The sequence below is a fragment of the Polypterus senegalus genome, chromosome 1 (genome assembly GCF_016835505.1).
Source record: "Polypterus senegalus isolate Bchr_013 chromosome 1, ASM1683550v1, whole genome shotgun sequence".
In the NCBI taxonomy this organism is placed as follows: Eukaryota; Metazoa; Chordata; class Cladistia; order Polypteriformes; family Polypteridae; genus Polypterus; species Polypterus senegalus.
This window is the reverse complement of record NC_053154.1, coordinates 80,241,318-80,256,294: the sequence shown is the minus strand read 5'-3', so window position 1 is coordinate 80,256,294 and position 14,977 is coordinate 80,241,318. Positions and strand designations below refer to the sequence as shown.

General features: G+C 35.6%; 1 protein-coding gene across 1 annotated transcript in view; it reads left to right on the top strand.

The window, feature by feature from the left end:
- LOC120527904 (cytochrome P450 2B4-like) overlaps positions 1-14,977 on the top strand; it is a 48,119-nt gene that overhangs the window by 21,502 nt on the left and 11,640 nt on the right. The window contains exons 4-6 of the mRNA XM_039751847.1: positions 560-720; positions 11,077-11,250; positions 14,375-14,516. Coding sequence (XP_039607781.1) covers positions 560-720; positions 11,077-11,250; positions 14,375-14,516 — 477 coding nt within the window. The remainder of the gene's footprint in view (positions 1-559; positions 721-11,076; positions 11,251-14,374; positions 14,517-14,977) is intronic.

Here is a 14,977-nt window from a genome sequence, read left to right as displayed (position 1 = left end):
TATTCTTCTAATTGAAACTCAATTTCAAATTATAAAAGAAAATCCCTGTAAAGTAATAATAGTTAAAGAAGCTTCTCCATCCTGCCTGTGTGTATGAAACAAGTAAACAATATCAAGCATGCTTGTGCTGGAAATGTACTGTTGACATCTGTTACACTGTTTATGGCAAAAATCAATGGAATATTTTGATTAAGGAAGGAAACCACCCTGGACAGGTTGCTAGTCCATCGCTTGACCCACTCGCATGCACAGCCAACCTTATGGGGTGTTATATTCTACCTAATACATGCATCTTTTTAGTACCCAGGAAAACCCCTTGCCCACACTATGAAAATGTGCAAACTCCACACAGACAATGACCAGCCACCTCCATGTCACCTTGAAGAAGACAAATTATTAAAATGTGTGCACCAGATATAATGACAGACGTCCTCCTAAGTGTTTTAATGAACCAATTTTTAAGATTTATTTTAAAAGTAGTCCTGATGGATATTTGCCAGATAGAATATGATATGATTAATGAATGTATTTTTGTTCTTGGTGTCCTTCTATCTTAAAGGCAAAGCATTCAATCCTCATTCCACCATCAACAATGCTGTGTCCAATATCATTTGCTCCATTGTCTTTGGGAACAGATTTGATTACGATGATGAGAAGTTCAAGTACCTCCTGCGCCTTGTGAATTTCAATGTCCAGAATGTTGGATCTCCAGCTGCTCAGGTCTGCAGTTGTCCATTGTTCATTTTGCAATATCTCTACCTTTTAATCTTCAGAAATGTATACTATGGATGCTTGAAGCAGAAATAAATATGAATACTGTATAACAGATACAGCAGCTAGCATACTAACAAATCTAAAGGAGTCTTAGAGTTCCATAAAGTGAATGGTATAATCATGAATAAGCATTTGTAGACAGTTCTGCAGAATGGAATTATAATATTAAGAAGGCTGACTTTAAAAGTTATCGTTTGTCAATATGGAAAGATGCAAAGAGGAGTGATGTAGGATGCTTGATTGTAAGGCTTTCGAATAAACATGAAGGTCTAGATGATTATTCAGTGTAATGGGGCATACATAATAATAACATGTCGTGGGTTTTAGTTTTCAAGTCCTTAAGGATAGGTTTGGTATTTTTTGTGTCTTGTGATTACAAACACATTGTAAAATTGTTTAAACATGTAAATTTTGAACAGAAAAACACCAATTTTATGAGATTCAGCCATTTTAAAAAGAAGACCATACATGCACGGTAGCCCAACAGTCTTCCTGTGCAACAACTTTTCACCAGTTTGGCGATGGTTTTCTTGCAAAAGACTAAATCTCAAAAAATGTTTTGTGCCTTATGGTTGGTCTTGTTATGATATACTTCCGAATTTATATGAAGACTCACAGAAGCAAATAGAAAATGTATCCTTACCTAAAAAAAATAGTACCAGGATTATGTGATAAAATGATTATTTCTAGAGGCCTTTTGTTGTCACAAACGTGTCAGAAACACAGAAGGCATGGATCAATACTCAACAACTGTTTTGGCTTGAAAAATGGACATGTTTGGTAAGTTTTTAAGCTTTTCCTTTATGCCCCATACCCTCCATAAGTGGCAGCACAGGCAAGATATTTTGTAACATTTATAGAAAGTACTTAACTTTTGAACACAATTTTACATGGCAAATGTCTGTATATCATGTTTGTGAAAAAATAACTTTGATTTGAAAAATATTGAACTTATCCTTTAATATACCTGATGCTGGATCTATTAGTTAGCATATTTGCTGACTGTGTGAGAAACTGGTGATTGTTTAAGTAGACATGGATCACACCATGCAATTATACATTTACAATTATACAATTATAAGATAAGAAGTTTACAGTTTTTTACATTTATTTTTAGCTTATTATACATGTGTACCTTAATAACTTTACATGTACCAACCCTTTCAATTTTTAACACCAGTACCAGATATTTGTTTTCACATAGTAAATTTTATTACATATCTAGTGATGGTTAGACATGATATTTTGATGCTGGGTCATTTGTTTTACATTGCAAGACTGTTAGATTGTTGATGCATAGTATCACCCATCCATAATTCTTATCAGAGCTGCTCTTTAGGATATTCCTAACACTTGCAAGCTTCTTCGCTTTAGCTTACAGTGCAGTGTCTTAACCATCCACAAGATGGAGTACAGAGTTTTGGGAAAAATCCTACACTTTTGATTTCATTGTTTAAACTTATTAAGTGTATTTTTTATTGTATTTTATTGGTTTCCAAAGTATGTACAACTGTGTAAAATTAAATATGAAAATATAAATTATACAGTTGTATACTTTGAAACATGATAAAATGATCAATTTAAGGAATACTGTATGTGTCCATTTCCTTTCACAGGTTATAAAACAATACACATCTTTAGTTCAATTGCATTATATTAGAAGTACTATATAAAATAAGATTTATTTTTATTATATTTCAGAAATTTTCAATGTCAACACGTCACTACAAATTATACACATGACAATAATGACCCTACAAACCTATGAAACCTACCATATAAATTTCAGAAGATATACAATAATTCTTAACAGGACAAATACTTTTCCATTTGCGTATCCATTCTCATTTGAACACAGTAAAAATCCAATCTTGAATTTATATTTGTTGTAGTCAACTGTTTTCTCTTTTCTTATTAATTTTAGATTTTAGTTAAAAACAGTGGCGTAGTGTTGTGGGGTGGCAGGGGCGGCCCGCCCTGGGCGGCAAAGAATTACTGTATATTTTAGTCTTTTAAATTGAAATACCTAAATAAGGGGGCGACGAAATTTTCCTCCGCCCCGGGCGGCTGACACCCACGCTATGCCACTGGTTAAAAGTCTCCGATTCTGCAGGTAGTGGAGAATGTCCGTAGAGTCTTGTGTAGAATTAGACTGACATTTGCAGATTACTTTATAAATGTCACAAAGGAAAACCAAAGGTAGTGTGTGTATGTATTTGTTTTAATGGGCTAATGCCTTTTCCAGGAAGGGTTTTTGCCTCATTCAGTTATTGCAAGGACACACCCCAGCATCCCATGAATCTGAATCGAAACAGGTGAATTAAGAAAACAGACAGAAAGATACTTGAGTGCTGCAAATTGTCTGTTAAATCTTTTGTTCGATTTTTTTTGTAATATAAATTTGCTCATCTGTCCATCCATCGGTCTCTTCCGATCAGTTCTGAAATTCCTGAAATGGAACGAAATGCAGTCATTAAGCATATTTTGGTTGAGAAGTTATTTAAAGCTTACCCATGGCTGTAAAGATGTTAAAAATTGTGATGATACTAAAAATAGTATAAATGCATAGTATACTGAAGTATTTAGTTTTTTTCTTTATGAAAGGAGCTATGCAAATCATACATGAATTTATTAATTTAGTTACAGCAAATACATATACTGTATTCAAATACATTAAGCTTTTTTCCCATGGTGTAACATAACATTTCTGTTTAAGTGGTGTAACAGTGAGGGGGTACTAACACTATCGACATGCCTCAGTTTTTACTATTACAGTATGTTAAGTTCGAACTGAGTTAGAGAATAGGTATTTTATTCCTTATCTAAATATAACAGAGGAGTAAACTAAGAGAAAAATCAAGTTGCAAATAAACAAGTTAAAAACAATCATTCAAACTAAACAGGTTTTGTTCGTTCTAACAGTGAAGGGTTTATTTCTTTCCACCAGTCAACCCTAATTCTAATAGCCTCTATTCTGTAATTCTATCTTTATCACTTCTTTTTTCTGTCTATGGCTTTTTCACTGCACCTTTCTCTTTCTTTGGTCAGTGAAAATCCCCGTCACAAGCTCTTCTCCCACTCTTCACCAAAGCATTTTTGCATAGTTAAACTCCATCCCACGGTCAGTTTTGGATATGCCATGGAATAACTTCTAGAGTCAGGGCAGTCTTCCTTTTGCTCAAAAGACACCAGGCTGATACCCCTCTAGTGGCCCTGGTGTTGCTGCTTAACTTTCATCATGAACCAGCTTAACCTTGTTTCTGCCTAAACCTTCCAATACTCTCGAAGAGCATGGCTGCTGTTGTAGCTCCTCTTTCACTTGTGTTGTCAGAGTGACAATGAAACACTTTGTGCTCTCTCCTGAGACTGTGTGCCTGCTGTTGGCATATCATCCTTGGTCTTTCTTTCTCACTTAGAGGGTCATACAACCCTAAAAGATTGTGGGCCATATGCCACTTAGCACCCTGGGGGAGACAACCCAGCTAATGGCCATGTCAGATATCTCTCTGTCTTTAGCTGATGCCCCTGTCAAATGGTACTAAGCACCTCAACCTCAACTACCTTCTGGGAGACCGTTTCTTAACCCTGATAGGACCACCTGCATCATCATCATTGCTGGAATCTCTCTTTTTCTGTTAACAATAAGCCTTTGCTCAATTCTGACCATTTTCTTTGCTACCCTGGCTGACTGCAGTGCATTCATTTACCATCACAGATGCTAAATACAATGCACTTTGATATAGTGCTACATTTACATACATAACAGCTACAATTATCTAAACCACATCAGTAATATGCATTTTTAATTTTAAAAAAATCTTATTTTTGTACTGTCTTTCACAGCTGCTAAGTGATAAATATGATAAAGAATGTGCCAGCTCTCTTTCTTGCTTCCTTATACAGGCTCAATTTGGTTCCATTAATAAGGCATATGTAATGAATCAATAAGTAGTGTATTTGTCATCTAGAACAAGTACATTTGCCCACTCGCAACAGTGTGACATTTACAACATGAAAGACAAGAATATGACAGATTTGAACTCTCTTTCCAGCTGAAATTTAATTTGGATCACCTCTAATCTCTGCTGTGATTATAATGTTAATAGTTTTCTCATTGTGCAATCAGAGTGATCATTACAATAAATCAGGGGTGTCAAATTCCGTTCCGGGGGGGCTGCAGTGGCTGCAGGTTTTCATTCTAACCCTTTTCCTAACTGGTGACCAGTTTTCACTGCTAATTAACTTCTTTTCCCTTCCTTTTAATAATCCTGTTTTTAAGGATTCAGTCCTCTGAATAGAATCTTTTCTATATAACAGCCAAATAGAAATGAGACATGAAACAAGCCAATAGATTACAATCTTAAATTGGGTCTTCAAATTTCAACCAATTTCACTTCAACCAGTTTCTTAATAAAAAGCTTGTTCTTGCTGTTAATTAAATCAGTTATTTAATTCCATGGCTTGTTGATGCTTTCCAAAAACTGTTGACTTTGTTTTTTGTCTATGAACACTGCCAAAAAAGTTTTGGTGACCTGAGTGATCAACTTTACTGAGACAGTCACCTTTCTTTATTTTCAGATATTGTGTGATGGGCACAGGTGAGCTGGTCATGTGGCAGCTTGTTTTGTGTCTCATTATTGTTTGGCTGCTAATGAAGGAAAAAGAAAGAACTTAAGGGCCTGAGTCAAGTTAATTAAAATTAAGACAAAAGTTAATCAGTAGCAAAAACTTGTCACTAATGAAGAAGAGGGTTAGAATGAAAACCTGCAGCCACTGCGGCCCAACAGGACTGGAGTTTGACACCCATGCAATAAATGTACATATGAATTGGATTATTCAAAGAACTATCATGTTATATTTTCTAAAAGTTTGTATTTGTTGTGCAGCTTTCAATACAGGCTGATGAATAGTTAAATGTATTTATAGTTTTAAAATTATTTTTTATTATTCATTTTAACATAACAGTTCACATAACTGTAGCTAATATGCTGAACTGTAATGTAAGTGCTTTATAATTATTTTCAAATTCCTCTCTCTGCTAAAAGGATATAACAAGAACAGAAGAGACTATAGTAAAAGGTATTATGGAGAAAAAAACGATTTTTTTTTGAACGATTTGAAATGGCTGTGTTTGTTTAGTGATTTTTATGAAGATTGCTTGATGTGGATAACCTTAATGATGGGGTACCATATGCTGACAATTTTTTAAATTATTAATTTCTCTGTAAATTTTATTTTCTCTAGTTTAAATTAGTAAATAACATTTTTACCATTGAACTCTAGGAGGAAGATTTGGAGTCTTCCAGTTAAATTCTGCTACATACAGAAGTTCTGATGCGATCCCATTATGTGCATTCCACACATTCATTTGCCCATTCCAAAATCATGTCATTCCACTCAGAGGCAATCAGGATATTTTGAATTCCCAATTGACTTTTGCTTGTGAAAATGGTTTAAGTGTATAACAGCAAAAAACAGGTTTTCTTTGTCTTTAAATTGATCATGTTGTAGATTGTAGCATAGCACGGGGTAAATCAGTAAATGAATAAATAAAACAAACTGTACTATTAATAAGAATTATTTGAATTGGAGATTTCAGAGTATAAGAACAGTGTACAACAGCACATGCAGTGGATTAAGATTGTGAAATCTTTACTTTGATATTTACAATGCTTGAAAAATTTGGACTACTACCTGTAAAGAGGAGACAAAACAACTTGAAAGAGTAGGGGGATCACCCTGGGAACCCCGTATAATTGCAAGAGCTGAAAGCAAAAATATACAAGCAAAAAGTTGCAGAACAAGAGCCCAAAAAGAGCTGAAGCCAACATGGCCAGTTCCTGGATATGTTTAGTTTACTGGTAAATCATTCGCTATAATCATAGAAATGGTAGGTAACAACACAAGTCTAGGCAATGCTTATTACACATAAGAATGTGCTGCAGGAGTCAAAATGGTTAACGTTGTTCTGCAGGGTGAAGTAAACAATGGACAATAACTCTAAATTATTCTCAAAGAATGCAGTCCAAAATCTACCTGGATTTGTTCCCAAGAACAAAAGATTGGGTGAAGTAAGACAAACAATTTCCATTTTAATTTCTACATTATTGCTTTGTTGCAGCACCGTTTTTGCAGGTAAAAAGGTAACCAAGGACAATTTATCCTTGTGTATACTACAATGTAGCAAATTAAGGCTGTCTTGTTTGTTTACCTGTTTTAAGAATTTATATTCACCTCCTGCTCATGGAAGCATTTTCTTTTTTTAATTTAAAATGTTATATTGACCTAATTCTTATGAGTTGCCAGCTTTTTACTCTTCATCCTGTATAATTTTATTTCCTTACTAGCTGTCCCCTGCAGCTCTACCCGAGTAGTAGTGAAACAGGACAGCGAGGAGGGCCCTGCCTGCTACCCTTCTCCTGACATCATGCATTCACCCTCCCCTAGGCTTCTGTCTCAGATTACCGCGAATATATCGCTTCTACAAGTGAACTATGATTCTTAACGCGATGACAGAAGTTGAGAAATCGACTGGAATGTTCAAGCAAATTATAGAAAAAACTTGATCTAAATCTGTTAATTAGTTCTCTTATTTGCTATCTAAGCAGAGGTAAGGAACACCCCGAGGCTGGCGGGTGAGTGAGGAGGGCCCTACCCCTATCCCTTTGGCCTGCTGTGTGTCTCTCTGATTCGCGTAAATAAATTGGTACCACAAGTGAAATATGATACATAGCGCGATGAGAGAGGTCACAAAAGCAACCAGAATGTTCAAACAAATTATAGAAAAAACACGATCTAAATCCGTTAAGTACTTCTCTCGTGAAAAGCGGACAGATATACAATGGATTTTATATATATATATATATATAGATGACTGGTGAGCAGTAAATTGCATAGTTGAATACTTCTTGAAACGACGATGACTGCAAACAGTGTCTTCAAAGGGTTATAAAAAGGTTATAAAAGGATAGACTTCAATGCATTATGGAAAAAATAATTTGTAGTATTATTACCAGAATGTTTAATCACAAGCTGCTTTAAAAAAGTTTTGATATTACAAAATGAATCCACCTTAATAAAAGGACAAGTGTCTGTGTGTCTTTCAGGATGCTAGGATTAGGATGAAAGTTGTAAAAATGGACAAAACATGTAGAAGAAAGGTAAAAAAAATGGTCTTATCAGCCTATTCTGTTGTCAGATGTTATGCTAGCAACAGCAGAGTGATAGACACTTTCTCCTGTACCTGTAATGCGAGTGATTGATACGTTTGTGTGATGGGCAAAGGATAAGTCAAAATAAAAATAAATGAACCCATATATTGCTGAGCGCTTTAAGTAGTGAGAAAAGCGCTATATAGATGGAAAGAATTATTATTATTATTATATTAGGAAAGCTCTCTGTGAATCGTCCCCTTAATGTGCTGGAGCGGTTTGTGTACCCCTGTGACCCTGGGAGCTATATTTTCTGGAGTAGAAGCTCTTGGTAGGAACTCCCAAGGCAACCTGGTCTCGGGGGTCAGACAAATAGTGTTTCAAAGCGTCTAGGGGAAGGAAAATTCTGATTCTAAACTTTTACTGCCTTGTGGGCATATCTACATATAGAAAAGGCTATAGAAGTAAATCCAGACAGAAAATCCGGAGTGGAGCACCTAAGTTGGTTGGTTGTCAGTACTGACTTCTCTCTGGCAACTCCTGTAGTCAATTCAGCTCCAAATATAATGCTCTGTATTCCGCTGGACTCCATTGGTAAGGCCAACAGGGAACCTTGTCATCTGGGCAGCACAAGGCCTCTATATACATTGCCCAGGCTTGCGCCCTGGAGAGGCCACTTCAGTCTCACCACCAGGGGAGAATACAACAAGGAAGACAGCAGTTACGGGTTACAGGTCCCTGCTCAATTGGCATAGAGGTGGGTGACCGATAGCAAGAGAAAGGTGCTGAGGAAACTAGGGAACACGGAGTTGGCTTTGCCATCATAAATACTCTCATCCCAATGACTGAACCCTCAACAGGCAGCACATAAAGACTCCCCACACTTGAAGGCCTGGTGAACCAACAGTGCAAGCAACAACAGAAGTCAAAGACCAGTTTTATGAAAAGCTAGACATTTCCATCCATAAAATCCTAACATTAGAGCATATTTACCTTCCGGGATACTTCAGTGCTAGGATGGGTGCAGACCATGAGTCATGGCCAAACATCTTAGGTCACCATGGCATAGAACCCTGTTGTCATCATAAACTGAAGAAAATCTATCATTCTACAATGAAACCTCAGCCGATAATCAGCATCAGCAAGGCTGCATACCCAGACAAAAACCAGGATTTCATTGAGCAGTGCGAGAAGCCCTTTTCCAGTCACAAAACACAAAGCGTTGAAGATACAGTAGATGGAACTTTATTCAAAATACAAGTTTAGACAGGCTTTAGGCCAGCATCCCTTTATTCAAGGCTGTCATCAACACAAAGCTCAATGCACTGGTAAGGTATAAGCGTGATCTGAGATTTCAAAACTACAAAGCACTAAAAGCAGCTTGCAGCAAGGGACAACATACTACACATTGCTGTGTAAATGACTACCAGCTCAGATTGTCAGATAACATTCAGCAAGCATCAGACATAAGCAACATTAGGAAGATGTACAAAGGCGCAAACCAGCAAAGAAGTCTGCGCCTCTGAAATCAAAGACAGGGGAGGTGATCAAGGATAAAGATGAGCAAATAAAACGATGTGTGGAACACTACCTGGACCTTTATTCCATGGAAAACTCTGTCTCCCAAGAAGCTCTCAACAGTATCGAAGATCTACTTGTTCTGAAACCCATGATGGAAGAGCTCAGCAAACCTATTAATGCCCTAAACTGTGTCTCTACTGGAGAGAAGGCAAGGTGAACCAGGATATGTGCAATGCCAAGATAGTCACTCTGTATAAGAACAAGGATGACCACTCAGATTGTAACAGCTACCAAGGCATTTCCATGTTGAGCACAGTGGGCAAAGTCTCAACATTCTAGCTGATCGAATTTACTTTGAATCACAATGAGGATTCAGGGCCGAGAGATCCACAGTTGATATGATTTTCTCTCTGTGTCAGCTCCAAGAGAAATGTTGAGAGCAGTAGATGCCTTTATACATTGCCTTCATCAATCTCACCAAGGCATTCAACGCAAATTTCAGACCTCTGAAAAACATTCAGCTTTTGTCTGCAGCACCTGTGGGAAAGACTGCCATGCCAGGATTGGGTTATTGAGTCACTCCAGATGCTGCCTGCAACAGGACTGATCCAGACTATCCAAGGTGTTACCATTATCTTTCAAGTTAGATGGATGCCGACATCAGGAAACCAAAGCCTCGACATGACTAGACTAGATATGCCAAACCAGTCCAATGATGTAGCAACCACCACTGCATTTTCCCAGCAAAATACTTTGATTATAAGTGTGGTCAGTTCGATGAGAGATGGTGAGAGGAAGCGGTGAAAAGTTGTGGCAAAATTCAAAGAAGAAAAGGCCGCCATGTGGGAAAGGGATCGGTTATACCAGACCAAATGGACAGCCTATGTATCAAATAAAAACCATGAAGTCTACTTTGATTACTTAGATTTCTGAAAGATAATTTTATAGATAAAAGTAGAATAAAAGTAGATCCATTTTTGAGTTGTATCGATAGACATCAGCTTTGGAAATCTTTAAAAAGACCTGATTTTCCATTAGAGAATAGTGCACAATGCAAAAACAAAAATCGTTAGAAAGCAGGGAAGCTTCAGAACAGTAAGCAAATAGTAGAGTCCATTTCAAAGTGTAAATACAACAAGAACTGTTCTAAAAATTAACAAATATTGAAAGTGTTGACATTGTCTGTACATACAATACCAGTACCATACATACTTGACAAGGACTAAAATGTATTCAATAGTAATCTTCATGTATGTTCCTTTTCAATAAGTGTGTGTTTTTCACATCTGTGTGCTGTTATTGTTTTTATCATACCTGAAATCTGAGCTTAGAACTAACATTAAAACAATTAAAATCTTTAATGACTTTTCATGATTGACCAATGGTTAATACATTTTTTAGTTAGAATGAAAACTATGCATCAAAGCAGATCAAACTAGATTTGTAAGCCCCTATTTAATAGTTTAGTTAGAAATGATGTACAGTGCTTGACTGAAAATGGTATTAGGCAGCTGTTGTTTCCTTTCTTAGAATTAAATATTTAATGTTTTTTGAAATGGAAAACATTAGACATAAGATGCAAACAGTAGACCCTTCTAAACATAGATATGTATTATTTATTTCTTTGCAGTTGTTTGAGCTTTTCCCAATTCTTAGACACTTCCCTGGACCACATCAGAAAATTCTCAGGAATGCTGATGAAATACTTGAGTTTGTGCAACAGTCTGTCAATGAGCATAGAAAAACACTGGACCCAGACAATCTGAGGGACTTTGTAGATGCCTACATTGTGGAAATAGAGAAGGTGAGTTCTACAACTTTTAATAAAAACTTATGTTCAAGTGTGCAATTTCATTTATTTCACCCATTTTATGTTGAAATTCTGTTTCATGTACTTGCTTATTTACAGGAATCTGAAATACTTGAGTGTAGTTAAACATTTCTGAAAAGGTATTTTTTAATATATGAATTAAGGTTATTATTTGAAATTCAGGACTTTATATAGATGATTCCATATTCCATTATTCCCAAAATACAATTACTTGTATATTAGTAGATACTGGAAGCATGCTGTAGTGAATAAAACAAAACAAAAAAATGTATACATCCTAACATATACAAAAAAGCAAACCACTAACTATTTTGACGATTTACCAAAGAATTGATTCAAAAGAATCCACCCAGCCATCTTTATGTCAGGATTGCTGGCAGCCAGAAGTTTATTCTGAAATCAAAACAAAGAATAACATTTTATGTACAATAAATGAAGAACACTTATTGCAGCCACTTATGCTTGAGAAAGTATGTCCACTACACATTCAAATGGAGCTAAACAATGTGTTTTTTTTCAGCGACTATGTTGTAAAAGTAGAGGTCCCTTGCCGTGGTGTTTGGTTCAACATTTACATTAAGTTAACTCAGTCCCTTATTTAGCTAAAACTACAGCTTGATAGGATCATTCTTCTCTTTATTTAAACTGTATGTGTTCTCATGTAATGTTTGACTTAATAAAATCTCCACCACAATATGTCAATGAATGTGCAATAGAATTTCAAGTGTTGGTAATTGTATGCAAGTTTCTGAAGTGCAAAATGCTTGATCAGTCCAATTCAGCCTTTTTCTTCCATACTCAGTGAAAGTGAGATGAGGCAGAATATTTTACTATTGATCTTTAAGACTAGAAATGCTACATTGTTCATTTTCAGATGATTCACCCATAATAGAAGTAATATTTTCATATTTAATTTCATTTTAGAATTCAAAAACAGTTCATAATTGCAAGGATTTTCAGTGCATCAAGAAAGCCCATATAGTTGTTGTATAGTGCCTTTCCCTGAAGATATGATTAGATTTCATGCATACAGTTGGTAATATAAAGTGGTTTTAGATAAAAATACATTGAAACTTATACATATGAATGCTGTAAGTATATGCTGTATTAATAAATTAAAAGATTTGGTGCTCATTTTCAGGTATAGTTGAACCCATGTTACTTCCCATTCAGTAGATGATACCATGGTGAACTATAGAACCTGTTTTGAGTTGCATTTATATTTTCATCTTTGTGCCTCTCTGCCTTAACATGAACTAACCAGCTCCATGTATGATGTGGATATTCCATAATGTATTGTAATACCAGTGAAAATGTACAAAATTAAACCACAACATTTAAAACGTTAACCAGAATACTTTAAACAATTCTAAAGGTAAACTCCAACATTTCTTAAGATTTTCAAAAATACTAATACATAGTATATAAAGCAGGGCAGCACATTTTGCTTTTGAAGCCATCACTGGGGACATTGAATGCAAATCTGAAGAGATAAAAAAATCTATAAAGCTTTAATATTTTTTATGATTAGCTTGACTAAATTACATACTCTAATTTTAGTATCCAGTTTTATTACTGTAGAAATGTAACTTTTTTGCTAAATATTGCAAATTGGATAGCAATAAAATCCCATTTTTACAATTATTTTCCATGACTATATTACAACAATAAAATGTAAATATCACATAATACTCCCAAAAGTATTTTCTGTTCTGCAGTGTAAAAATAGAAGAATATCCTTTGACATGCCCCACATTTTCTTAACCACCATTTCCATCATGATCATAATGTTGTGGGTCAATTTGAGTTTGTCATGGTTTCCATTGTCCTTCATCTGATGATGGCTGGGATGGATTTTTGTTGGTCTTCTGAGGTCCACTGTGTGTTCTTTGTGTTCATGGCTACTTCATCAGGTCTGCCATTGGACAATCATTATAATTTCATCTGAACATTTGTTACCATTACTGGAAATTACTGTATAATAATGGATGAAAGGTGTGTATAGTCTTGGTCTCAAGCAACAGCTCCTAAGAATTGTTTTAAAAATTGTATGTTTTTTTATTTACAGTATTTATTTCCATCCATCTTTGCAGTCATTTAGGAAGTTAGATGTCCTATTCAAGATGGAGTTACAAAAAGTTATATATATGAATAATTATGTTAAAGGCTGATGTGTACTGAGTATGGAGCATCTTAATACAGGTCAAATGGACCTATGGAGCTGACCTTGTGATGTTGCTGTTAGAGATTGCGAATCACTTGCAACACTGGTCACAATAGTATACATATTTTATCCATATTCATTGTAATGACATTTCCTGTATAAAGAAATATCTTTATGGTCCCATGAATTTCATTTCTGTGGGATTCCACTTGTGTTTGTGTCAGACGACATACTGAGCAACCATCCGTTAAGCTCAAAAGCTCTTGGTTGGTAAGCTGTGAACAATACTGATAAATCTGTATTGTTGATGGTGTGCTGTTTGTTTGTTATTTACAGTATTAACAAGAATGAGAAGTATGAAGGTATAGTAAGACTTCAGGAAAGTGTGGGTCTGCCACAGGCTAGTATAACCCTTTCATGGTGGAATACCAGAGTAGTGGTTCATTTGATGACAAAGTAACCAACCTATAAGAACTTTTCTGCCACTTATTTCTTCATTATCTCATCTATCTATCAATCTCTCTATCTATCTATCAATACAATTACAGTTATTGAGGTTTACCTCTAAAATAAACTCCTACTTACAGGTGGTATAAAGATTACTTAATTCCGTTTAAGGCTAAGCCTGAGCACACACAGCAATTATAAGGATAAAATTACTTTAGTAGATAGAAAAGTTGACATCTAACCATGGGATGTGCTAGGTTAAGTGAGCATCTTTTAGAAAGTACTCAATACACTGGAACTTATTAATTATTAAGAATATGCGCTCCTTTTTTAGCAGTTTTAACAAACTGTATTATATATATATATATTACCAAGAAAGAGCATTGGGGAAAAAATAGTAAAGTTTATTGTCATGCGTACATAACATAGCGAAATTCAATCTGTTCTTATATGTCCTTCTCAAAGTTGCCTTTCTGTTTCTTACAGCAAAGGTCTAATCCAGCTTTCATGTTCACTGACGAGAACCTTATCATAACCATTGGTGACCTTTTCCTTGCTGGATCAGACACGACTACCACCACAGTAAGGTGGGGATTGCTCTACATGACACAGCATCCCGAAATTCAAGGTACTGTACATTTGATATTTTGTATTCACTTGTTCTTAATAGGGATGTATCTCTTGCCATTGGAAAAAACAGAAGAAAGAAATATTCTGTCCTTCCATCCAGGGCCAGATTAAGGAGGGTGGGTACCCCAGGGCTAGAGGCATTTTAGGGCCCTAACTACATAAAATACTACGAATGCCATTCACATCAACTTCAAACTCTCAGAGTCACACAAAGTAAAGTCATTGATCACTACAGATTGTTAGCTTTAAAATTAATGGAAAGAAATCTGAAGAACAGGAAAAACTTGGACTTACTGTTTGAAATCATGAGAGACAAAGTATGCTGTCTCAAAGCTATATTTTTAGTAGGCCATTACTGCACAGATGACAAGTAATCATCACAAGCTGAGGTTTGGCAAATCAACTGTAGAACTAACACACCAAATGCCAACAGAAAGGAGGAATATAGGATACTGCATA